Source organism: Aethalodelphis obliquidens, unplaced genomic scaffold (genome assembly GCF_003676395.1).
Source record: "Aethalodelphis obliquidens isolate GAN/ISIS:26980383/991018 unplaced genomic scaffold, ASM367639v1 scaffold37, whole genome shotgun sequence".
Lineage (NCBI taxonomy): Eukaryota > Metazoa > Chordata > Mammalia > Artiodactyla > Delphinidae > Aethalodelphis > Aethalodelphis obliquidens.
This window is the reverse complement of record NW_020837981.1, coordinates 8,368,807-8,395,278: the sequence shown is the minus strand read 5'-3', so window position 1 is coordinate 8,395,278 and position 26,472 is coordinate 8,368,807. Positions and strand designations below refer to the sequence as shown.

At 43.9% G+C, this 26,472-nt stretch overlaps 1 protein-coding gene across 5 annotated transcripts in view; it reads right to left on the bottom strand.

Moving 5' to 3' along the window:
- KCNMA1 (potassium calcium-activated channel subfamily M alpha 1) overlaps positions 1 to 26,472 on the bottom strand; it is a 747,896-nt gene that overhangs the window by 74,489 nt on the left and 646,935 nt on the right. For 4 of the 5 annotated variants that reach the window (XM_027129781.1, XM_027129778.1, XM_027129780.1 and 1 more), the window contains 2 exons: positions 6,446 to 6,569; positions 2,217 to 2,441 (listed from right to left, as the gene is read on the bottom strand). In XM_027129781.1, the coding sequence (XP_026985582.1) occupies positions 2,217 to 2,441; positions 6,446 to 6,569 (349 nt within the window). Of the gene's footprint in view, positions 1 to 2,216; positions 2,442 to 6,004; positions 6,315 to 6,445; positions 6,570 to 26,472 lie in introns of those variants that run through there. The other variant, XM_027129779.1, reaches the window with a different exon arrangement.

Below are 26,472 nucleotides of genomic sequence, written 5' to 3'. Positions count from 1 at the left end.
AGCCTCCTTGATCCTCCAACCTGAATCCAGCTTCCGACTTGCCTTCATGGAGACCTGAGCTGTCTTCAGCTCACTGGCCGTGTAGGGAGAGGGTCTGTCAACTGCCTATGTCTCTGGATGCCTTTCTCTCATTCTCCTTCCTGGAAAGGGGGCTTTGAGAAGATTGGACTTGGCTGCAGAGATCAAGCCCCTCAGCCCTCTTTCATGACTCGGTGGCGGTCACGATACTGTTCCCAGCCTCCAAAACGTAACTGCAAAGTGGAATTATGGAGGGAGAGGCATCTAGTGCTACGGGGCTGGGGAGCTACTAATTCCAAGCTCCGGAGCAGGACCTTTCGAGAGAAGGAGAAGTCTCCCCCTTTTTACTGGGGTCTTTTGGTACAAAATAAGCCTGACCAACTTCCTGAATCATTTCACCAGTGTATAAGCCTCAGTTGCCTACATCCATATTCCTTTAATTCTCACCTTGTAGGGAATCCACCAGTAATTGTGATATAAGAAAATCCCTGCACAGCTGTACACGCATGATTTCAAAACTCAAGAAACACAAATGACATACATAGAAACACCTTGTGTTTCTCTGGGCTGGTCCTATATCTGGGGCCCTGCTTAAACAATGAAATATGTGGAGACACATAGGTGAAGGCCCATTCCGTACCAATATGTTGTGTTCAAGTGTGATAAATTTTGGAGGGTTTGAAAAGGCCCTGCAGATAGGAGAACTCATTCATATAGGTGCAGGCAGATGAGTGGATGTGTACAAGAGCATACAGAAGGAAACACACACAACAAATACACACAGAAAACATCACACCCACACCCACACCCCCAACACTATACACATACACACATACATAGACTCCCGTATCCCAGAAAACTAATAAGCTCTTTACAAAATACTTTTAGACCCTAGTCCATTGTTCCCAAGGACCATGTGGAAGAGCACATGTAGGAAAATAATCATGGAAATACGTAATCACAACTATCATGTTTCTGAAATTAGGTATATATCTGTTTATGGTCTTTTATGTATATGACTATTTTTCTGCAGGTGACTATGTTTAACCACGTGTTCACTAAGTCAGTGAATTTGGGGCCCAGCAGCCAAAAGATATCTGTCTATATTTTTCTCAATTCTTTATATATTTATTGAGTGTCCACTGCGCCAGGGATACATTAGGACACATGGTATTGATAGCTACGAATGGGCATTACTTGTGGATCGATTCTTATGTCTTCCTTATTGAATTATAGTACTTGACTCTTCTTTTTCCATTTCCGAGGTTCTAGAAGCTGATAATAGAAATAACAAATTTCAGCTCTGTAAGTGGGAAAAAATCCAGACTTCTTAAAATATAGAATAAAATCTGTGTTCCTGAGTTTTAGGGATGCGAACTTCCAAGAAAGATGTCTGGAGTATAAGTGATACTTGCATAGATTTGTGACCTGGAGAACTATATCAAAGGTTGAAATGTACAGTGCTCTACAATTATTTGAAAGTTTATGGAAAATATATTGATTAACGATTGGGAAGTAGTTAGTTATGTGACTCCCAGATCACGTATCCCATGCCCTCTCATTAAATTGTGGAGTCCCAAATTGTTCCTTTTAGATTTGGGTCCTAGTGTTTTGTAATCAAGAACATCACATGCACACACGTGCACACATGTACACACACACACACAATCTCATGAAAACATTACTGGGCTTCTAAATGACTGGGAGGGAGGGAGGGGTTGGCCAGCAGAAGGGGCTGGCCTTTTGTACAACAGAAATAAAGAACTCTGTTAAATGCATTTCGTTAAAAACAGAACATGGTAAAATAAGATTTCTCCAAGCATTCATAATGTCATAAATAAAGTGATATAAATAGTTCCTTATGTAAATTCTGCTATAAGTGCTATAATATTGCAAAGCGCTGGGTTTGGGTAGGCAAGAGAGAGACTGTATAGACACTGATATGGTTAATACGTTTGATACCAGCTAAACTCCATGACTGGTGAGTGACTAAACTTGGCTGCAAATCCCTTTTAATAAGGTCTCCCAGGGTTTGGATATTCCTAGACAGAGCATAGGGGAAGGGCTGAGTCCTCAGGTCCATAACCAGATGAAGAAGCGGAGGCATGATCAAAGCTACAACCACTCTATCCATCTGGGATTTTTCTTTTGTGAATGAAAAGAAGAAAAAAGCATTGCTAATGTGACCTTGGACTTACAGGCAATATGGACACTTTGGGGAAGTTATGAAGAGTCTCCCATTCCCGCTTGAGGTACTCGATGGAACCCACAAACACAATGTGCTTGAGCTCGTGGTAGTGAAAGTTGCTGGCACGGAGTGGCATCACCAGGTTCCGGAGGCCAATCAGGGCTGAAGTGACATCGCCAAAGATGCAGACCACCACGTGGCCACTCAGGACGGTCATGGCGGCTTCACTTCGAGTCTGCCGGAGGGAGAAGGGCACAGGCATTGGAGAGATGGGGTTGTGAAAAGGACTGAAAAAATCACTTGTGTAAAATACCAAGTAAACAATTGCTGAGTGCTTACCATGTGCTATTATGTTTTTAATTTCTTCATGTTATATACATGCCATATATATTTATAATTAGAGTATGTGTGTATAAATTACATTGGTGGAATAAATACGTGCAAACATATATTCACACATATCACTACCTTCTCTGAGAAAAGATTTAAGGAAGATATGCCATCCATACATAACAGCAGAACTTTCAGGGGTAAAATAAGAGGGAATAGCAGTATTTATGTCATTCGGAAAAGGAAGTCTTAGTTTCCAGGAAATTGTTGATAAAATGAGCTGTCTTGTGCGCTTCTGTTGCTGAGATGATGATAAAACAGTCAGACCCCTGCTGGCCTCGGCTTGAGAAATGAGTTCCAAATTCTAGACTCATCAATGGGATCTCATAGGATGTCACTGCATCAGTAGGTAGAACACGATATCCTGAGCCAGGGGCTGGCAAACTCTGGCCCATGGGCCAAATCTGGTCCACCACCTGCTTTTTTATGGCCAGTGAGCTTAGATTGGTTTTTATGTTTGAAAATGGGTTGAAAAAAAATCAAAAGAAGCATATTTCATAACATGTGAAACTTATATTAAGTTCAAATTCCACCAAATTTTATTGCAACACGGCTAATCTTACGTAGGTATTGTCTGTGGCTGCTTTTACATTACAAAAGCAGAGGTGATTAGCTGTGACAGAGACCGTATGGCCAGCGAAGCCTAAATTATTTATTATATGACCCTTTCCAGAGAGAGTTTGCCGACCAATGTCTACCGCTGCCTTGGGGTTTCCAGGAACATGACTGGAGTGGCCACCTGTGTTAAGTCATCAGAGGAAGATTCCCAAACAGCCACTAAAAGGATCAGAACAGCAAGGGCAACAAGCCCATGTCTTCCCCTAACTTTAGGCCTGTATTTACAAAGGAGACAAATGAAGGAATAAATCAGCCCAGTTAGAGCTTCCCAGGAAATGCACATGATTAGCTACTGCTGGCCCCACTGCTCACTGTGTTCATGCAGAAAGTAACACAGGAGGCCAGTGCTGGGCCTTTCTCTGCCTCTTTCTGGTCTGGTGCCTCCCATCTTGGCTTTCTTCCTCCCGTTCCACCCACTGCATGTCTGGATGGCCCCGTGTGGCTTACGATGCTTTTGGGGAGGCATATTAATGTCCCCTGCACATATCAAACTCTGCTCGATTTAATCCCTAGAATTGACCAGTGTATTGATTGTTTAAATGCCAATATTGCAATTCACGATAATGTCAGGGTTATTACAGTAACCCCCAAGGAGAGGAAGAAGCAAGCGTTCACTCCCTGATCGTTAGACTAAAGCAGGGGCTGTCACCATTATTGGTTTCTCTCCGCAACAGTACAGGGACATCTCAGACGGAGGCCATAAAAAATGTCTTATAAATAGTGACCAAGGAGGACCCACTAGGGAGTCACACCCCACATCACTGCTTCACGGATGATGCCTGGAGTTAGTTATCTTGGCTGCATGGAAGTGTGTGTGCCTAGGTACCACCAGCAGAGGGTCAACCAGTTTTGTAATGTGCTGTGATGGGACCCCTGATTAATTTTAATTGACCGGTCATCTGGGAGGCTAGCTCCCTTCAGCAAGCCTGAGGAATACCAAGCGGGTCCCGAAATCTAGAATAGGAAGGTAGGGAAGGCATCAATTAGCAGAGTGGCCAAGGCACAGGTGCTGACCACAGGAAATTAGATCTGGGGACCAAAACACCAATCCTTAGACCGGCCACAGCAATATCACCTGGAGAACCTGGTAAAGATCCCAATTCCTGGGACTCAGCCTTGGGGAGACTGATTCTGCCAGGTTTAAGACGCAATAGAGAAACTACTTATGTGTGTATCTTGAGTTTCCTACACATTCTTCAAGGCCTAGTCCAAATGGGGCCTTAAGAGCCATAAACCCCTTCCAAGATCAACTGTTTGTATCCAATAAGACTTCCCCAGCCACTTAAACACATACTAGATTCAAACAGCACTTTGTGCCTTGTAACGCTAACCTTTGAATATATTGTTTCCTGGTACGTTTATATCTTTTAATTAGATGGTCATTTCCTCAAGATTACGGCCGTCTCATGTTTTCTAACCCCCAAAGCAGACAGTATCCTGTGCCCAGAAAGCATCCGCATGTTGCTGGCTCTTCCAAGCATCCTCATCTCTGTGCAGGGTTGCTTTAGAGAGGGCTTTTGGGGCCGCACTGTCTAAATAGCACCTCCCAGTCCCTTTCTCGCCTATCACCTCACTTTATTTTCTTCATAGCATGTTATCAATATCTCAAATGTTATTACATATTCATTGCCTACCTGGAGATCTGGTCTTTGCCCCCACTGGAACAGAAGCTCTATGAGACCAGTCAGGAGTTGTTGTACCCCCAGCAACAAGAACAGTGCCCAACATGTAATAGGTTTGTCATAAATGTTTTGTTAAATGATGTTATGTTTCAGGCGAGGGGAGTAGTAACTGGCCTCACTCAACCCTTTGGTGCTGGCAGGGGGCTCTGAACGTCAGTCAGCCATGCACTCCTCAGGATTATCTAGGCAAGCCATTAAAACCTTGGATCCCGCAATGCCAACCAAGCCTTTGACCTGTCCCCAGGTGGGTAACACCAGGATGAGTCTATATCCCTAGAGCAAAAGTGGGGCAGATACAACATCAGGATGTAGACACGTGCAGCAGCTTGGTGATGAAAACCATTTGCACTCCTTGGACGGGGGCTGTTTCCTAAGAATTCTGACTTTCTGTGCTTTTGTCTGTAACTTTCACACCTCCCAGACAGCCTCCAGCACAAAGCTGTATTGGTTCTTAATGCTCGATTATAATTAAATTGAGAAATCACACACACATTCAGATAAAACACAGGGAAAAAGCTAATGGATTAGAGCACAAAGCCATTCTGAGGAACTGGAACAGTCCTTTCTTAGGAAGGGTGGCCATGACATCAGAAATGATAGGATTTTCCTGGTGGACATAAAGGAGCAGGCCACAGCAATCCGGGGATTAGAAAGCACAAGGGAGAAAGAACCTTTCCATGTGAACTTCCTGATTATTAATCCATTTTTCATGGATTAGCAAGACAATAAACGGTAGGAGATGAAGGCATTAAAGCTTAAAGCTCTTAATCGGACAAGTCTAAAGAGTAGAACGGATTGTTATCTATGCTGACATTCTTGGGACACACCAGAAGAAGCCCACTACTGCTACTGAGAGGAGTCAACCAGGAAACGGCGCTCTGAGCCCCAGCCTTCCCGAGGTGGACCATGGTCAATGGTCACCCTTGTCATCATCAGCAAATGTGATCTGCCTGCCTACATCGTGTGCTAAGAAGGATCACAAATACGCAAATCAATTATCTAGAAGGATACAAGACACTGTTACAAACAAACGACAATACAGGTAGCATTCAGATTTCTTCATGGCATTTAATATATAATAATAATAATAACACGTAAGTTTATGGAGTCCTATAAACTTATTAAAACGTATGGGTTTTAATCTTCACTACCATCCTATGAGTTAAGGTCATTCTCGTTCCATCTTCTTACACATAAGAGATAGAGTGTAAAGAGCTCCAGTGATTCGTCCAAGGCCACACAGCTAATGGCACAGGCAGGCTCTGGCCCCAGAGCCATGTCCATAGGAGTTATGGTACATACTGTCTCCCATGATGCATTTCACACCCTATGGTAATGAGCCAATACATATTCAGTGATTGAAAATTCCACTCGCAGGTCATGTTCTGATGAGAGTTCTAGCTGTTTCAAGACATGTCCTGAATATTAAGTATAAAAATAATCAGGTGCAGGGACTATCACCCCACCATCCAGTTAGGAAAATCTCATTCCTAGTAGACATAATTCGGGACAGAAGAGGAGGGCATCAATTCTGTAATCTGTCACTCACCAGGATGACTTTCTCTATCTCCTTGGGTGCACACCAGTGAAACATCCCAGTAGAGTCGTACTTCTTCACGTTGGAGTCCATGTTGTCAATCTGATCATTGCCGGGAATTAACAAGGGGTCATGCCTGGGGAGAAGAGGACAGGAAAACCGAAGTGGAAAATGTGATAAATTATAAATGGAAAGTGCCCCGTGCGTTACACCTCGGAGGAGATGAAACATGCAGAGGAAGTGGTTGTCACTGAAGGCCACTCTCTTGCTTGCAGAACCCATCCTTTGAAAGATAACTACCTCAAACCACCACCACCACCACCTCCTGGACACGCAGGTGACCTTTGTCGGGTAGTAATTCTGCCTTTCTCTCCTGTTCTCCTTTTTCTAAAATGGACTTCACATCATTTTGTGGATTTAGTCTCCCTTCTTATGGATGTCTCACTCCTTCTATTCTCCTTTTACCAGCTATCCAATCTCTCCATGAGACACACACACACACATGCACACACCCTCAAGTGTTGTTATTAGCATTGGCAATGAAGAGGAAGGAATAGGAATAGAGCCTCATGCTGACTGACTGACTGGCACGAGGACGGAAAGCCAATTACTCGCTCCTTCTGACTACAACTTCTGACGTGATGCTCTTCGCACTAAAAGCTTTAACAGGCTGCACTTTAAATATTTTAGCAATTTGCCCAATCAGATTTTGCTCTCCCTGGCTGAAGCCCTTTAAAGATTCAGCAGCATGTCACTTCAGAGCAGACTGACTACCAAATGCCCACATCTGGAATACATGATTTCAATACTAAACAACACCCTCTCTCCTTGCCTTGACAACTGTATTTGCACTCACTGTCCAATGATGCTCTCCCCTACCCCTACCTTCACCTCCCAACTGCCACACTCCTTAGATGAGAGCCTCAAGCTCAGAGGCATCTTAATAAACTTGTCTTGAATTCTCAGAGCTACAGTCACCCCCTCTTGCCTCGTTTACTGGAGGAAAAGAAAGTTGCCTCTACAGAGGCCTCCCCTCCAGTGGATGGGCAGAGCCTTACCGATAACCTCAAGAATTACAGTAGAATCAGGCAGCTCTAACAAGCTTACAGCATAAGAAATATAATCCTGCATCTTGGTCCACATCCATTGTCTAGATTCTATCTCTGATAGAGATTCTGCACCTCTATTATCAGGGAGGCATTTGGGTTTCTACAAGAATAACTGCATAAAATTAGGACAATGTCCCAGGCATAGTTGGCTATCTGTGCAGTGGAGCCATTTTCCCTGAATAATCTTGTCAATTCAAGATAGAAAATGAAAATGAGTTGAAATTCCAAAATTTACTGTGAAGTGATTTTACCTTTGAAACCGTCTATTTCAAGCATTAAAGAGTGAACTTTATTTAGTTCTTAGTACTTCTTCCTCTGAAAGTTCTCTGGTATTTCTCATTTGTATGTTCAGAACAAAGACAGTGGGATAGCAATCCCTCCTACATAGTCCAGAGACCTATTGGTAAGTCTTCAGGATCTCTACCATGGCCCTCCTAATAGGCCTTCCAATCCCACTTCAGATGGGAAGACTCTCACTGCATTTATTTATTCCTGAGAATTTTCTTTTAGGCTACACCAAATGACAAATATCATGTGAAGCCATCCCGCAAAGTTATCTTCAATGAACACGCTAGATTACTATAGGAACTGTCATATCTGATCTTAAAAGGAGAAGAACAGTTAGCTCGGAACAACATCTCGGTAGATGGGTTGTTGGAATGTGAGAGGTGTTGTAAACCAGCAGGTCACCTTTCAAATACTGAGCTCCGTCAAAAATGCTAAAATAAAAAGGCACTTGCTGGTAAGAATGGGTCACAGATCAGGGCAAGATCAAATCTGAATATTTTTGTCCTTGAAGACTCTTTAAGAGTTCTATAGATATCCACGACCCACCATAAAGAAGAGGTCTGAGAAAATGAACAGAATGGACTCTTTCTTCCCAGCCCTAGAAGAATGTATTTCAGTTGGAAGCGGACCTTAATAAATTTGTCCTGAAGATACAGAGCCAGGTTGTTTATTGGTTGGAGAGGAGGTATTATCTCAGGGAGGTCTGAGACCTGCCCCCAGTGTATTCAGGATTTATATTCATATAATATTAGCAAGCAAGCAAACGCTGTAGTAAGCTGGCCAAAATTCCTGTCACAAAATACGTGCCTTGAGGGAGAGGAGATACATTTTGATTCCCTATCTTTTAGGGAAGCAATCATCCCTTGGTTACTCTGGCCTCCAACCCTCATCCTAGAAAAGTAAATAAGGTGGGAAGATGCCGAGTTAGCATCTCCCCACAACTAGGGCACCTGCCAGTCACTGGTGGAGGACCCTGACACCCAAGGAGACAGGAGGAACCCCCAAATGAACTGGTAGGACGTGGGGGGACTGAGAGGGGAGGAGAAGTGGAGGCCAGACAAGACTGGCGCCCCTGAGGCCGGGGAGATCAGGAGAGGCAGGCGGGAGGGGCCCTCCGGAGGAGTGGGAGAGGAGCAGAGGGCGACTGCCCTGCCCACTCGGGCCAGGAAGCCTGCTGGGCCCCCAGGTGAGGTCCCCTGCCCTCTGAGACCAGGGGTGGGGGGCACGCCTGGGCCCCTGCTGTTCTGTTGAGCCTAAGCCCCACCCCCCACAGCCCCCAGGGCCTTTTCCAGCCCAGTGGGTCCTGAGCCTTGGCCCCGCCCACCGCCCAAACCTCACCCTTGCTTAGGCCCCGCTCTCCACAGCCAAGGCCCTTTCCCCCTTTTTAAATTTTCCTTTCCCTCCTCCTCTTTTTTACTATTGTACTGTTGTACCTTCCGGTTGTTGATTCATCTATATTTTTATTTTTATATTCTTTCTAACATATCTATTAGTTGCCTAGTCTAATTTTATTTTTTACTTTGTTTCTTTTTTTAACCACCCCACATGGCTTGCGGGATCTTGGTTCATGAGCTGGGGGTCGGGCTGAAGCTCCTGCAGCGGGAGCTCTGAGTCCAAACCACTGGACTAACAGAGAACCTCAGACCCCAGGGAATATTCATTGGAGTGAGGGCTCACGGAGGTCTTCATCTCAGCACCAAAACCCAGATCTACCCAACAGCCTACAAACTCCAGTGTTGGAAGCCTCAGGCCAAACAACCAGTAAGACAGGAACACAACCCCACTCATTAAAAAAAAAAAAGTGAGATGGCAAAAAAATATGTCACAGATGAAGGAGCAAGGTAAAAACCTATAAGACCAAATAAATGAAGAGGAAATAGGCAATCTACCTGAAAAAGAATTCAGAGTAATGATAGTAAAGATGATCCAGTATCTAGGAAATAGAATGGAGGCACAGATTGAGAAAATACAAAAATGTTTAACAAAGATCTAGAAGAACTAAAGTACAAACAGAGATGAACAACACAATAACTGAAATGAAAAATACACTAGGAGGAATCAATAACAGAATAACTGAGGCAGAAGAACGAATACGTGAGCTGGAAGACAGAATGGTGGAAATAACTGCCAAGGAGCAGAATAAAGAAAAAAGGTTGAAAAGGATTGAAGACAACCTCAGAGACCTCTGGGACAACACTGAACGCACCAACATTCGAATTATAGGGCCCTCAGAAAAAGAAGAGAAAAAGAAAGGGTCTCAGAAAATATTTGAAGAGATTATAGTTGAAAACTTCCCTAACATGGGAAAGGAAGTAGTCACCCAAGTCCAGGAAGCACAGAGAGTCCTATACAGGATATACCCTAGGAAAAACAGACCAAGACACATATTAATCAAAGTAACACAAATTAAATTCAAAGAAAAATATTAAAAGCAGCAAGGGGAAAAACAAAAAATAACATACAAAGGAATCCCCATAAGGTTATCAGCTGATTTTTCAGCAGAAACTCTGCAGGCCAGAAGGGAGTGGCAGGATATACATAAAGTGATGAGAGAGAAAAACCTACAACCAAGATTACTCTACCCAGCAAGGATCTCATTCAGATTCAATGGAGAAATCAAAAGCTTCTCAGACTGGCAAAAACTAAGAGAATTCAGCACCAACAAACCAGCTTTACAATATATGCTAAAGAAGCTTCTCTAGGTGAGAAACACAAGAGAAGAAAAAGACCCACAAAAACAAACCCAAAACAATTAAGAAAATGGTAATAGGAACATACATATCGATAATCACCTTGAATGTAAATGGATTAAATGCCCCAACCGAAAGACACAGACTGGCTGAATGGATACAAAAACAAGACACGTATATATGCTGTCTACAAGGGACCCACTTCAGACCTAGGGACACATACAGACTGAAAGTGAAGGGATGGAAAAAGATATTCCATGCAAATGGGAATCAAAAGAAACCTGGAGTAGCAGTGCTTATATCAGATAAAATAGACTTTAAAATAAAGACTGTTAGGGCTTCCCTGGTGGCACAGTGGTTGAGAGTCCGCCTGCCTATGCAGGGGACACGGGTTTGTGCCCCAGTCCGGGAAGATCCCACATGCCACGGAGCAGCTGGGCCCATGAGCCATGGCCACTGAGCCTGCGTGTCCAGAGCTTGTGCTCCACAACGGGAGAGGCCACAACAGTGAGAGGCCCACGTACCGCAAAAAAAAAAAAAAAAAAAACAAGACTGTTACAAGAGATAAGGAGGGACATTACATAATGATCAAACAATCAATCCAAGAAGAAGATATAACAACTATAAATGTTAGGAGAACGTCAATACATATGGCAAATGCTAACAACCATGAAAGGAGAAACTGACAGTAACACAATAATAGTAGGGACTTTAACACCCCACCTACACCAATGGGCAGATCATCCAAACAGAAAATAAATAAAGAAACACAAGCTTTAAATGACACAATAGACCAGATAGATTTAATTGATATTTACAGAACATTCCACCCAAAACTGGCAGAACACACATTCTTCTCAAGTGCACCTGGAACATTCTCCAGGATAGAGCACAACCTGGGTCACAAATCAAGCCTCAGAAAATTTAAGAAAATTGAAATCCTATCAAGCATCTTTTCTGACCACAACTCTATGAGATTGGAAATCAGTTACAGGAAAAAAAATGTAAAAACACAAATACATGGAGGCTAAACGGTGTGCTACTAAATAACCAAGAGATCACTGGAAAAATCAAAGAAGAAATTAAAAAATACATAGAAACAAACGGCAATGAAACCATGACAATCCCAAACCTATGGTACACAGCAAAAGCAGTTAGTTCTGAGAGGGAAGTTTAGAGCAATTCAGTCTCACCTCAAGAAACAAGAAAAATCGCAAATAAACAATCTAACCCTACACTAGAGAAAGAAGAACAAAGAAAACCCAAAGCCAGTAGAAGGAAAAAAATCATAAAGATCAGAGCAGAAATACATGAAATAGAAATGAAGAAAACAATAGCAAAGATCAATAAAACTAAAAGCTGGTTCTCTGAAAAGATAAACAAAATTGATAAACCATTAGCCAGACTCATCAAGAAAAAAAGGGAGAGGATGCAAATCAACAGAATTAGAAATGAAAAAGGAGAAATCACAACTGACACTGCAGAAATACAAAGGATTATAAGAGACTCCTACCAACAACTACACACCAATAAAATGGACAACCACAAAGAAATGGACAAATTCTTGGAAAGGTACAATTTTCCAAGACTGAACCAGGAAGAATCAGAAAATATAAACAGACCTATCACAAGTAATGAAATTGAAACTGTAATTAAAAATCTTCCAGCAAACAAAAGTCCAGGACCAGGTAGCTTCACAGGCAAATTCTATCAAACATGTAAAGAAGAGCTAACACCTATCCTTCTCAAACTCTTCCAAAAAATTTCAGAGGGAGAAACACTCCCAAATAATTTCTACAAAGCCATCATCACCCTGATGCAAAAACCAGAAAAAGATATCACAAAAAAAGAAAAGTATACACCAATATCACTGATGAACATAGATGCAAAAATCCTGAACAAAATACTAGCAAACAGAATCCAACAACAAAGAATCATACACCATGATCAAGTGGGATTTATCCCAGGGATGAAAGGACTCTTCAATATACGCAAATCAATCAGTGTGATACACCACATTAACAAATTAAGGAATAAAAACTATATGATCATCTCAATAGATGCAGAAAAAGCTTCTGACAAAATTCAACACCAATTTATGATCAAAACTCTCCAGAAAATGGGCACAGAGGGAACCTACCTCAACATAATAAAGGCCATATATGACAAACCCACATTAAGTATCATACTCAATGGTGAAAAACTGAAAGCATTTCCACTAAGATCAGGAACAAGACAAGGATGCCCACTCTTGTCACTCTTATTCAACATAGTTTTGGAAGTCCTAGCCACGGCAATCAGAGAAGACAAAGAAATAAAAGGAATACAAATTGGAAAACAAGAAGTAAAACTGTCACTGTTTGCCTATGACATGATACTATACATAGAAAATCCTAAAGATGCCACCAGAAAACTACTAGAACTAATCAATGAATTTGGTAAGGTTGCAGAATACAAAATTAATGCACAGAAATCGCTGGTATTCCTATATACCAACAAAAAAAAAAATCAGAAAGAGAAGTTAAGGAAACACTCCCATTTACCATCACAACAAAAAGAATAAAATACCTAGGAATACACCTGCCTAAGTAGGCGAAAGACTTGTACTCAGAAAACTATAAAACACTGATGAAAGAAATCAAAGATGACATAAACAGATGGAGAAATATACCATACCATGTTCTTGGACTGGAAGAATCAATATTGTGAAAATGACTATACTACCCAAAGCAATCTACAGATTCAAAGCAATCTACAGATACAATGCAATCCCTACCAAACTACCACTGGCACTCTTCACAGAATTAGAACAAAAAATTTTACAATTTGTATGGAAACCTCGAACAGCCTCGAAAGACCTCGAACAGCCAAAGCAAACTTGGGAAAGAAAAACAGAACTGGAGGAATCGGCACCTCAAGTTTGAACTATACCACAAAGCTACAGTAATCAAGACAGTATGGTACTGGCACAAAAACAGAAATATAGATCAGTGGTACAGGGTAGAATGCCCAGAGATAAACCCATGCACATATGGTCACCTAATTTATGACAAAGGAGGCAAGAACATAAAATGGAAAAAAGACAGCCACTTCAATAAGTGGTGCTGGGAAAACTGGAGAGCTACATGTAAAAGAATGACATTAGAACACTCCCTAACACCATATACAAAAATAAACTCAAAATGGATTAGAGACCTAAATGTAATGCCAGACACTATAAAACACTTAGAGGAAAGCACAGGCAGAACACTCTGTGACATAAATCACAGCAAGATCCTTTTTGACCCACCTCCTAGAGAAATGGAAATAAAAACAAAAGAAACAAATGGGACCTAATGAAACTTAAAAGCTTTTGCACAGCAAAGGAAACCATAAACAAGACAAAAAGACAATGCTCAGAATGGGAGAAAATATTTGCAAATGAAACAACAAAGGATTAATCTCCAAAATATACAAACAGCTCACGGAGCTCAACATCAAAAAAAAAAAAAATCCAATTTAAAAAATGGGCATAAGACCTAAATAGACATTTCACCAAGGAAGACATACAGATGGCCAAGAGGCACATGAAAAGACGCTCAACAACACTAATTATTAGAGAAATGCAAATCAAAACTATAATGATACCTCATGCCGGTCAAAATGGCCATTATCAAACAGTCTAGAAACAATAAATGCTGGAAAGGGTGTGGTGAAAAGGGAACCCTCCTGCACTGTTGCTGGGAATGTAAATTGATACAGCCACTATGGAAAACATTATGGAGGTTCCTTAAAAAACTAAAATTAGAACTACCATGTGACCCAGCAATCCCACTACTGGGCATATACCCTGAGAAAACCATAATTCAAAAAGAGACATGTACCACAATGTTCACTGCAGCACTATTTACAATAGCCAGGACATGGAACCAACCTAAATGTCCACTGACAGATGAATGGATAAAGAAGATGTGGCATATATATACAATGGAATATTACTCAGCCATAAAAAGAAAGGAAATTGAGTTATCTGTAGTGAGGTGGATGGACCTAGAGTCTGTCATACAGAGTGAAGTAAGTCAAAAAGAGAAAAACAAATACTGTACGCTAACGCATATATATGGAATCTAAAAAAAAAAAAAAAATGGTGCTGATGAACCTAGTTGCAGGGCAGGAATAAAGATGTAGACATAGAGAATGGACTTGAGGACACAGGGTGGGAGGGGGAAGCTGGGGCAAAGTGAGTAGCATCGACATATATACACTACCGAATGTAAAATAGTTGGCTAGTGGGAAGCAGCTGCATAGCACAGAAAAATCAGCTCGGTGCTTTGCGATGACCTAGACGGGTGGGATAGGGAGGGTGGGAGGGAGGCTCAAGAGGGAGAGGATATGGGGACATATGTATGCATATGGCTGATTCACTTTGGTGTTCAACAGAAACTAACACAGTATTGTAAAGCAATTATACTCCAATAAAGATCTATTAAAAAAATGTTTCCTACTGAAAAAAAAAAAAGTAAATAAACAAGCCTGATGATCAATTGTCCCTCAGTGAAAAGAAAGAAAGACAGCTTTTTAAATGTCAAGCCTCATTAACTAGGGCAGAGATTTGGGTACACCAGGTATCATTTGACACTAGGGCTGTAAGCCAGGATTTGCACTGGAACATCCAGAAGCCTCAGGGAAGTCTCAGTGGTAAGCCACGCCGCACTCCGTACTTCCTGCAAGCCTCTCAGCCTGCCCCGGATCATTTAAATATGTCATCCAGGATGTTACTAAAAGGGGCTGATCTGAAGACTGTCAAAAACCTCCCTGAACAAAGATATTTCCGTTTCTGATCAGCCATGGTACCTGAAATTTGAACTTTGGTTTCTTGAATCAGTAAAGCAATCAATAAACGGGAATCCCCTCTTCTGTGCCGGGAATGGAGGATACCGCAATGTTGAAGGTACAGTCCCTAGTCAGAGAGTTATAATACAGCGAGCAAGAGAGAAAATGTCCATCAACGGTTGTGATACACTGTGGTAAGTGTTATAGCAAAGTGAATGTACAAGGTGGTCTGAGAACACCAGGAAAGCTGTGCATTGCCTGGTATTTGAGTAACATCAAGAAAGGCTTTGCAAAGAAGATAACTTTTTTTTAATTTTATTTTTTTTGGCGGTACGCAGGCCTCTCACTGTCGTGGCCTCTCCTGCTGCGGAGCACAGGCTGCGGACGCGCATGCCCAGTGGTCGCGGCTCACGGGCCCAGCCGCTCCGCGGCATGTGGGATCTTCCCGGACCGGCGCACGAACCCACGTCCCCTGCATAAGCAGGCGGATTCTCAACCACTGCGCCACCAAGGAAGCCCAGAAGATAACTTTTGATCTGAGCCCTGAAAGGTAAGGAGTAATCTCAGCATATTATAGTCATGACCCACTAGGAGCCGTTCAGATGACTGAGATCCAAAAGAAAAGAGCCAAAGAAAGGCACCCCAAACCATGGTTGGAGATGTCGTATTGCCCGACCTGAGGTACAGAAGACCTGAGCTGCCCTCAGATGTGCGATGGGAGTCAAGTGGAAGAGATGGATTCGACTGATTATGACCAATGGAGCTCAGACTAGGGAGTTAGATAGAGCCAAACTCAAGTTTCCAGAAAGGAAGAACGTTTCCTTACAAATGGAAGGTATTTTAAAAATGACATGGGTTGTTTCCCAAGGCAGTGGATTTCTCATCATTTGAGACATTCCTGAGGAGCTGTGAATATAGATCGGATTTCATTATAAATTTCCTTATAAATGTTGGGTGACCTTTAAGGACTTTTAAGGACTCTTCTCTCAATGAACGAGTGCTGACTGGAAGGATTTTGGAAATACTGAACCACTGTTGGGTATCAAAAGGCTGGATGGCATGGAGTAAGCATAGAAAAGTTGTTTTGGGAGCAAAGACGGGAGATAAGAAGCACTGAAGACTGATTACTAGAACTGCTTCTCATTAACTAGATTCACTAGACGTCTGGGAGGAAGCTTGGAACGTGATTGATTTCAGCAACAGGAGAGTCACTAGCTACTTTGGGCCAGACAGGATACATTTCTTTGCCACGTCTGTTCCTGTAGCAACGTAAGTGCCACAGGGCTGGCGTAGGCTACTTGTCTACAGGAACTTCTCCTTCTAAATTGGACTCTGTATTAATAGGAGAAAGCCCAAGCGCTTGCCATGGAGCACAACAACCAACAGTGCTTTGGTTGGGGGCGGGGGGAAGGAGGGCCATCAGAAACCTCCCTGAACAAAGTATCCCAACATTATCAGTTTACAGAACAACAAAGAGAATCACTTTCACGGGCTCTCGGACAACTCCTTAAAGATTTACTTGGAACCGAGGCCCAATACTAGATATTGCCTTTCACATCTTAACTATTTTATATATTTCCTCAACTCAGAAAGTAATCCCAACTCCCCCAAAATGGACCATAATTGATTCAAGGCTCATTTGCCACTCACCACTTAGCCAACGTACAAGCCTTATTTTAGGGTAAAACTATGAGGTGAAGTGTATCTGCCGTGTAGTTGTTATGGTCTGAACTGTATCCCCGCCCCCATAAAATCTGTATGTTGTAGTCCTAACTCCCAGTATCTCAGACTGTAACTGTATTTTGAGATATGGTCTTTAAAGAGGTAATTCAGTTAAAATGAGGTCATTAGGGTAGGCCCTAATCCAATATGACTGTCGTCTTTATAAGAAGAGGAAATTTGGGCACAGACATGTACAGAGGGAGGATGATGTGAAGTCATGGGGAGAAGATGGCCATCTACCAGCCAAGGAGAGAGGCCTGAAACAGATCCTTCCTTTGAGGCCTCAGAAGGAACCAACCCTGCCAACAGCTTGATCTTGGACTTCCAACCTCCAGAACCGTGAGAAAATAAATGTCTGTTGTTTAAGACACTCAGTCTGTAGTACTTTGTTACGGCAGCCTGAGTAAATTAATACAATAGTGCACCTTAAAGAAAAACGGGCACAATGTACCAGCTGTCACTCCACTGATGACCCTGGCTGTCCTTCTTGCACCTTAGGGCTCAGCTGTTCATTTAAAGGAGAAAAGCATCCTGCCATCAGTTTAGGAATACGTGGAAACATACCAGAAAGACACAGTATCTTCATGAAAGAGTTTGGGTCACATACGTACACAATTGGATCTGCTCTATCTGGAGGGAAACTTCTCCCCTAGTCTTTAACTTGCATTTGAGGATCAATACTTATGACAGTCCAACCAAAGAAAACAAGAAACCCGGACACTAGCCAGTTAATTTGTTCAGTGGAACCAAGAGAGTTGACCCCCCAAGGGAGTGTTTGGAAGTGGATACCACTGAGGGCAGAAAACCACCTATTTCTTTAGTGATTAAGTATACTGGCTCCAGAGCCAAAATGTCTTTCATCAGGTTTTGGCTCATCTACTGCTTGCTACATTGTGCCTTGCCTCAGTTTCTTTATCTGTAAAATGGGAATGTTAAACATCATCATTAGTTAATGGAGTCAATTTGAGGGTTGCCTGAGTAAAGACATGGCATGCACTTAGCACAGAACTTGACACAGAGCATGCCCTCAATAAAGGTTAACTACTGTTATTATTATCATTCTTTTATTCTTTGCTTAGAACTCACTTATACATTTGTAGCTGTTACAATGGTGAAAGGAGACAGGAAACAGAAAGTGGTTCAATAATAAAGGTGTGGGGTTCTCCTACTATTACTTTGACTACTAGACTATTACTACTACTACGGTTGCTACTAAGATGACTAGCCATCATGGGTTGAGCTCTTATAAATGTTGCTGCGCTAAAACTTTTACCTACATTTTGTGATTTACTCATCACAATGATACTTACAGGTAATTTCTGTTATTATCACCCACTGGTACAGATGGGAAACAGAGTGGATAAGTAATGTAGAGAAGACAGTTAGTGGGAAGAGAACACTGCTTTGCCCAGAGAGGTCTTCTTAACTGGAAGTCAGTGCAGCGTGGCCCCCGTCTTACCCCCTCCCACTTGCAGGAGGCAGCTGGATCGTGCTCATTCCCCACTGCAGCGCCCCAAGCCACAGTGCCCTCTACGTTGCAAAAAAGAAAAGCAGCATGGCGGGCATTTATGAAATGCACAGCTGGTGTGAATTATCAGTAGAAAATTTCCCCATGAGTCCCTGTCAGGACAATGTGCTAAGGAGAGCCTCAATAATCAACTAAGGCTGGGTGAGTTTTTGTCTTGTCCCAATATCTGAAGACTCTATTTAGGAATACCCACATTTTTATAACAACCGAGGAGCTCCAGTGAGTTAACTTTTTCATAGCTATGCTTCTTGAATCTCAGCTCATACCTCCAAAGTCCGCAGCTAGATATTAAGCATACTTCACTTCAAGAAAAGAATAAAAGATCATCGTTTTGAGGGTCTGCGGAGCAAGGAATGCCGCTTGCCATCAATTAATCTCAGGAAGTGAACTAAATGCCCAGCTACAGCAGACACACAAAAAGCTTGCCTTGAAGACAACAGCCTAAAGCAAAACCACAAATCTCTTTTCTAGCAAACCTGCTGTGAAGAAGGTAGCATTATATTTTAAAGAGCACAGTTCCTCTTGGAGGAAAATTCAAATTTTTTTGTGTGGCAGTGGGTCCGATGCTGGACTTCAGAAATTTACATTAAAGTACAAGTACAAACCAAACCAAACCGACAAACAAAAGGTATGAAAGAGGAAAGTTACCAAATGGGTTTAAAATTGCATCCTTTCCCTTGCTTGATTTTCAGGACCTCATTTCTCATCACATGATAAGGCCCCTCCTATCATTACAAGTGTCCCATCTAGATTGAGGCCATCTCTGCAGAAGTCTCCCTGGGAAACGGGAGGCTTGATAAAATTGGGCCATTTCTCATGCCTCTGCAGGCCTTTCACCCCAGTGGCAAAGACTGATTTTACTGAGTATCTGTTATGTCAGGCACCATAGTAAGGGTACCAGAACGCTTCTGAAGCCTCCCGGTTTGCTTCAAATATTCCTCCTGTGCTGTCCTCCTCCATAACCTCAGAGACAGACGTGGCTTTCCCCTCCTGGGAGCCCTTAACAGAAGTAAGATGCTCTTTCAGAGATAATGATTTGCACAACTGTCTGGTGATGTTCTTCAGGGCAGGGAACTCCGGTTTTACTCTTCCACACATTTCCAGAACCCCGCAGAGGACCAACTACCAAGTAAACAACCAACTACCAAGAGAAGCTGATGAATGATCTCTGGTCTCTGAACATCTCAAATCATTCAACAGAAACTCCCCCAGACCCTCTATGCAGACCAGAAAAAGTGTCCAGTGAGAGCCCCTTCGCCTTTGACACCTTGAGACCATTTGTTTGAGGAAGAATCAAGGCTCTTGCGCTGTTTCTCCGCTTTACAGGGACAGTACTTGAAATTAGGGCATCGTGATCGGAAGGAAGGGAGACTCTGTAGTATGTCTCTAACCAGTCAGGCTGCCTGGAATGTGCCTGAAGCCAGCTGCTGTAACTGATCAGCAGACAGGACTCGTGTCTGATGTACAATGCGTTCAACACAGCTGTTTTTAACAACTGTTTAGTGCTCCAGTGCCAGGGCTGAACATTTCTGTGAGAAGGGTCCCCATCACGTGAAGCTCCTCCCACGGCTCTGATTCCCGTAAGCGGTGGTTCTCGAAGCATGACCCCACACCAGCTGCCTCAGCATCACCTGGGAGCCTGGGAGAAATGCAGTTCTCCAGCCCAGCCCAGACCTACTGAATCAAGCTGTATCAACAAGGTGCTCCAGATGATTCTGACGCTGAAATTTGAGGATCACTGCTGTAAAGGTTTGCCCAAATGGACAGGCTTTGTGGTTCGAGGCAATCCTACCAAAGTTAGCAACTATCTGCAACATACGGACTGGAAGGCTGTGGTTCTTTTCAACGAGGCCGGGATCAGAGTGAGGCCATCGAGGGGCCTCGGTGCAAAACGGAAGGGGGCACCTCACATGCCCCACTGTAGTCCTGGCCCTGTTATTCAAATGGAGAATGCAGCTCTGGTGACCAAAGTGCACCCAGGTCACCTGCTCTGACTCTCGCTCTGTGACTCTCTGGAACTTGAGGGGTTGTGTCAACACTTGATAGAAATTTCTAACCTGGAAGCCACGCAAATGACTCTCTCTTGCTGACGTCTACCTCCGAGAGCTAATCAGCAAATAAACCAGCATAGAAAAGCAAATGAAATATTCTTTCTTATCGAGTGCAATGCTTATAATTCAGTTTTCCACCCTCCTTGCTTCCCATCGCTTCTTCCACTCCACAGAAGACAACGTCGCAGGCAGTAGCTAAGTCCTTCAGGGCAACGTTCAGGAGCCGCAGGTCACATGCATGGGTCTCTGGCTGCGGCAGCCACAGGAGACTGGAGCGGGTCTCAGGTGGTCTCCTCAAAAGGGCCCACACTTAGGTTTTCAACACCGTAAATGGTTCTGACTCAACGGATCCGCTTCTTTCTTGGGTGCATTTTATTTCTGGGTGAATTCTATTTCCTGCTAGGTCGCAAGGATCCTGACTTCGGGATTCTGCCCTAACTCATCCTTCAAAGCTGCCTCCACTGTCCTATGTAATGCTCGTCTCTCCTGAGACACGGCTGTCCCCTACCCCCACCCCCATCTCCCCGAGGTGGCCAACCTCGGAGCCACCTTGAGAAAACCTTCAGGCCACACTGGCCAAACTTTCTGTATCTCTCTACTTGCATTTTTTTTTTCTTCTGCCCAACAAGTAAACAATCAAGAACTGCTGCTCCCTAGTATGTCATCTCTTGCTAGACAGCCACCGTCCTCAGAGCAAGAAGGAAATTACTGCCTTTATTTATATCTGGGAGACCAGCCGGGAGAGCCGACTGTTCTTCAGTCCTGGAGGAGAGTGGACAACACGCTTCTGAAATGAGGGGACAGGATAATGACCCTCTGCTGTGTATGCAATGTGTCCACGGACCTGTGTCAAATCCACCAAGCCTTGGGATGACGAGACCCACCATTTCTTTCTTCTGCAGTCCCTTGAGGGCCTGTCATTTGCTATCTGTTTGTGCATTAAGAGGTGAATTTACTTAGCTGAGCTGTCCTGGCCTTCCTTCTTCATTCTGCCCAGCGAAAGAGACTGGGAGAGTGGCATTCTGTCCCCAACTCTGAGTGGGCTCAGGCCACTTTGCCATTTTCTATTACTACAACCTTTCAAGCTGGCAGTCCTAACAAAAAGACCCCGTGAGAGGTAGGTGTCAAAAGGGAGAGGCTGGGACTTAACAAGCAGATGAGTTTATTTCATTTAATGATCAGTTAGGGCCCAAGAGGATAATCTGTTTTACTCCAATCATATTTCCACTCTGACTCAGAAAACAAATATCTAATGTTTCCTGGGTCTTATGACACGAAGCTCCTTTCACAGCGTTCAATATCTGTTTTTAGCGCTGTCAGTTATCCTTGCTAGCCTGGCTGGGGGCTATCTCTTTGTGTAAAGCGTCCACCCGACACATCCTGGGTAAATCCTCATAGCCCGTGGTATCTTACACCAAGTCCCCTCTAGCACCTGAGGGAAGAGGCGTTACTGTCATTATGTCAGGAATGCTCTGTGTCCTTCTTGGGAAGACTGTTTAGCCCGCATCTGGTTCACTATTCTGAAGCAGACCCTGAACGGTTTGGTACCCAGAGGTACCACGGGTCTCCAGAAGGCACTGATGGAGGGTTCTAAACCCGTCCTTATACTTTCATCAGTGATCCTCCCAAAACACAAGTTAGGGCCCTGCCTCCTCAAAACCCAGCAAGGTTTTGGCCTATGACAGGAAAGGCCTAATATTTTCAACTCCAGTTATGCAACTCCAAGGATGCCTTTCTCCAGTCACATCAAGCCACCCGCGATGGCCTGAGCACTTTCCTATTCCCCTCATCGGGCAGAAGAATGAAGCAGTAAACAATATGGGTTTGGAAACCAAACCATCTGGGTTCAAATCTTCCCAGTTAGGTAAGACTGACTAGATTTACTACTCTTTACATCTCTGTGACTCAATTTCCTTATCTGTAAAATGGACGAGAGCGCAATCCCTCCTCCTGGAGCTGTAGTTAGGATTCCATGGATTAACAGGCCTAACGCTCTTGGAACGATGCCTGGTGCCTAGTAAACGAAGGGCAAGGGTGGCTAGCGCTATTAGTCGAGCATTCTCCATATCCTTCACAACCCAGGCTCAGCCTCCCAGACCAGAGGTAATGAGGGCACCCTCTGCTCCCACAGCCCATGCTGGTAGGTCTCTGCTCTGTCCTTATTCCGTTTTGCTGTATACGCATGTCTGTCTCCCACATCAAACCGTGAGCATTTTGAAGACATGTAACCCATGTAACTTGAGGAGTGTAATCCATCTTACTTTACACCCCTCAAAGACCTTCCACAACATCTTGAGTGCGGTAGGCTCGCTCTAAACATTTCCCAGAAACGAATTAATCTGAGAAAAGAAACAGAAGCAGGCAGCTAAAATGCATAACCTTTCGGGCTGCATTTGAGGACACAGTGTGGGAGCCTGGGCATCTCCCCCATTACCATCTACCCACTGAAGACATATTCTCAGCAGCCAAAAAGCATCTGTGAAGGGAACTACTCGAAGGTGGTTGTGAGAAGAACCAAATGTGACAGTAGCTGGGGCCGGGATTTAGGAATCCAGAATCTCCTTCAACTGGAGTCAAAATGGTGTCCAATGAACTTTCTTTTTCCTAGAGAGCATTTCTAGACAGATTTCACTAGAGAGTCAATGGGGTCTGGGAGGCCGCCAAATTAAGAGCCCTTGACTTAGCTACTCAGAGACAAAGTTCCTGCCCTCCAGAGCCTCACGACTGAAGGAAGACAGAGCTTTCCTGACAGGGCGCAAACCCACTGAGTGGGGAGAACGGGGCAATAGGTGCTTGGCGATTTTAGAGGAAAACTAGGAGAGGCTCCTTAAATAATTCCCTGTGAAGAGACCCACAGGGAGATGAATACAGGGCCCCGGTTAACTCCTCAGCCTGCTCCTTTGTAGGATTTGAAGCCAAAGGTCTCTATCGTGACACACAGACCCCTGGCCTGGAGCACAGACGCTCACCATTTGGGTCAATCTGGCTGTGAGGGGTGTTTTCTGTGCCAGGGTAACTACAAAACATACGGCCTCAGGATCCAGACACGCAAAGCGAGGCAGTTCATCGAAGGATTGTGCAGAGAGTTAAGCGACACTTACGAACCAGGGTAGACCCTGCTACCAGAACAAAGGGGAGACAAAGACCGTTACTGCAGAGTCCCTGTAGCATTTCCTGCTGGCAGACGGCTTGCAAGGACCCCTCACGCGGGAGCCTGTTTTATTTGCAGTGGCCACAGTGGTAAATTAAAGCCCAGCCCAGCCCATTCCGGGCTCTCCGGTTTCTCTTGGAACTGTTCCTATCACTGCCCGTAGGCCACTAAAACCTGCCCGCATTCCGAATGATTGATTCTGCTCAAGCAGCAAGCCACAGACTCACGTCGAAACACCCACTTCAAATGAGTCATTAGCCTCCTTTACGGATGTTTCAGGCCACAGGGAATAGGACCTGGGAGTCCCATCTTTTGTAGAGTAGAAAGCGAGTGTTTGAAGATGTTGCAGGGGAGGACCTAGGGGAACCTCAAGGAGGTACAGGAACCCCTCTGTTTGCTGTCAAATAGCAAGAGGGAGCTGTAAAAAATAAGCTCCGGCAACCTCACGGCCAGGGCCAGGGATTCAAACCAAACCAAAGCAAACCGCGCATGGGCTCTTCGCTCCTACCCAGGAAAGGAAGGGCAACAGAGAGAGGGCTCGACACCCTGTCTTGACTCCCACACCAGACAGAGTCTGCAGAGCACCTGGAACACAGAACGTCAAGGTGAAGGAGGAGCGTCTGAGGCTTTCTGACTTGTCATGGGACAGCCCGTTCCAGCTGAGCAGCAATCGGGGTGGTCGTGGGCTGGTGGGTGAAGTGCCCTGGTGACCGTAGCCACGGCCACGGCACCAGCCCAAAGGCACCAACACCAGAAACCCGAGTTCTGTAGCTCGGCAAGTTTCAGCTCACCGCCTGCCCCACGTTTAGCAATTCTGATGTACCGCGGAGCAGACAGCTCCAGCCTGGGATGACTGCCTTCCTCAGCCCCTCTCCGACAGGCAATGAAAGCAAGACCCACTTTGAAAATTCTCCCCCATCATGCAAACTGACACAGGCATGCTTTTCAAAAGCCCACAGCCAATCTGTTGATCATTACTTATTTACAAAGGCCTTCGGGCACAGAGTCCTGTAAAAACCATACTTGTTACAGTACATACTAGTTTTTTCTGCTTGTGGAAAAAAAGTCCCCCCAAGGCTACCTCAAACCATCACTTTCTATTGCACATAAAATGTAGCGCGTAACACTAAAGTATTTAATATATAGGGTATAATATATATACAGGAACGGCATTTGTGTAGAAGTATGTTACCCTGGATTTGGTCATTTGATGTTTTGCTGAAGGCTACGACTTAAAGAAGCTTCCACCTCGTACAGAAGACCTGTCATCTTGGTACCCAAGAGCCAACAGAAGAAAGAAGTACCCTTAAGCAGCAAAACTTTGACACAGCTTTGAAGCATATGAAAACAGTGTAACTCCTCAGAATTATTATTACTCAAGATCAGAGAAGTGAGCCGTACTTTACATAGCAAACAGGGACAGGGAATTTGGCTCCAAAGGTTTCAGATTTTTCAGACTTCTCTTTATTTATTTATTTGCTTCTCTAAATTTAGGCAAGAGAACGCGCCTGGGCTTTACTTTCAATGGGTAAAACTATTAGCATGAGATGAGGCGATTACCTGAAGGTGAGTAAATGCAGAGCGGATGTGAACACGACAACTGGCATCATAGAAGGGAGAGGCTTGGCAGTTGGCACATTTTATTCCTCCTCATAAACCGTAAACAAGCATGTAAATCAGCAACACCCAAGCAAGACTGAGTGAAGGGAAGCCAGAGAACTGTTGAGGAAACATTGAACAGGAAGAGAGGATGGTGACGGAAAAGGACATGGGGCTGGGTGTGTCTTCTCCTGGGACCTGCGTCCTCAACCACATGAAGACGGACTGCCCTCTCTCCACCCTAGAAAGGTGGTCATGGGGAGCCAGGAAGATGCAAATGCTTGGAGAAGGGGAGGAAGGAAGAGGAAATCGCTGTGATTTTTTTTAAATCAATAATCAAAGGGAAGAGAGCAGCCAATGGCAATGAAAAGGAGAAATTATCGTCAAGATGGCAGGTGTTTCCATGGCAGGAACCATTTAGGGAAAGCAGTGCAAATCTGAAATCACTCCTGTTTCATTGAGGTGCTGGAGAGCTAGGATGATGGGGGAAAGGAGCACTGGGATTGGCAGATGAATCGAAGACAGAAAAAGGAAGATGAAAGATGAAGAGTCCAAGGAGAGGATCCAACGGAATTCTACTGAAAATTGACTTCACTTGCCATTTCCTAGAGGAAGCTGCAGTCAAGATAGAAAGAAGAGAAAGAAGGAAGGGAGGAAGGAAGGAAGGAAGGGAGGGAGGGAAGGAGGGAGGGAGGAGAGAAAGAGAAAGAGAGAGAAAAAGAGTGCACACAAGCTCTATTTCATAATTAATATTGCTTTTAGCCTGAGCAGAACTGGATTACTTTTGAACTTTGCTTTGGCAAGTCCACAGATTATTAGACTTTTTTATCAGTCAAAATCAATTAACAGAAATTTGATTTCAATCGACAGGATAAAGAGAAGGTAATCTTCAGGTTCATTTTTGATTGTTATGATACATCTCACATATGGCCTTAAGTACAGAAAGCAGTCCTCGGAGGGACTCCAGCAGAAAGAGACTTGCTGGAGGCAAACTAACCACACGGGTTCCTCTGATTGGTTGCCGCTGTCATTAGTGCCACTGCTGTTTAGGAACTACACATAGACAGGACTTGGTGACAGCTCAGACTT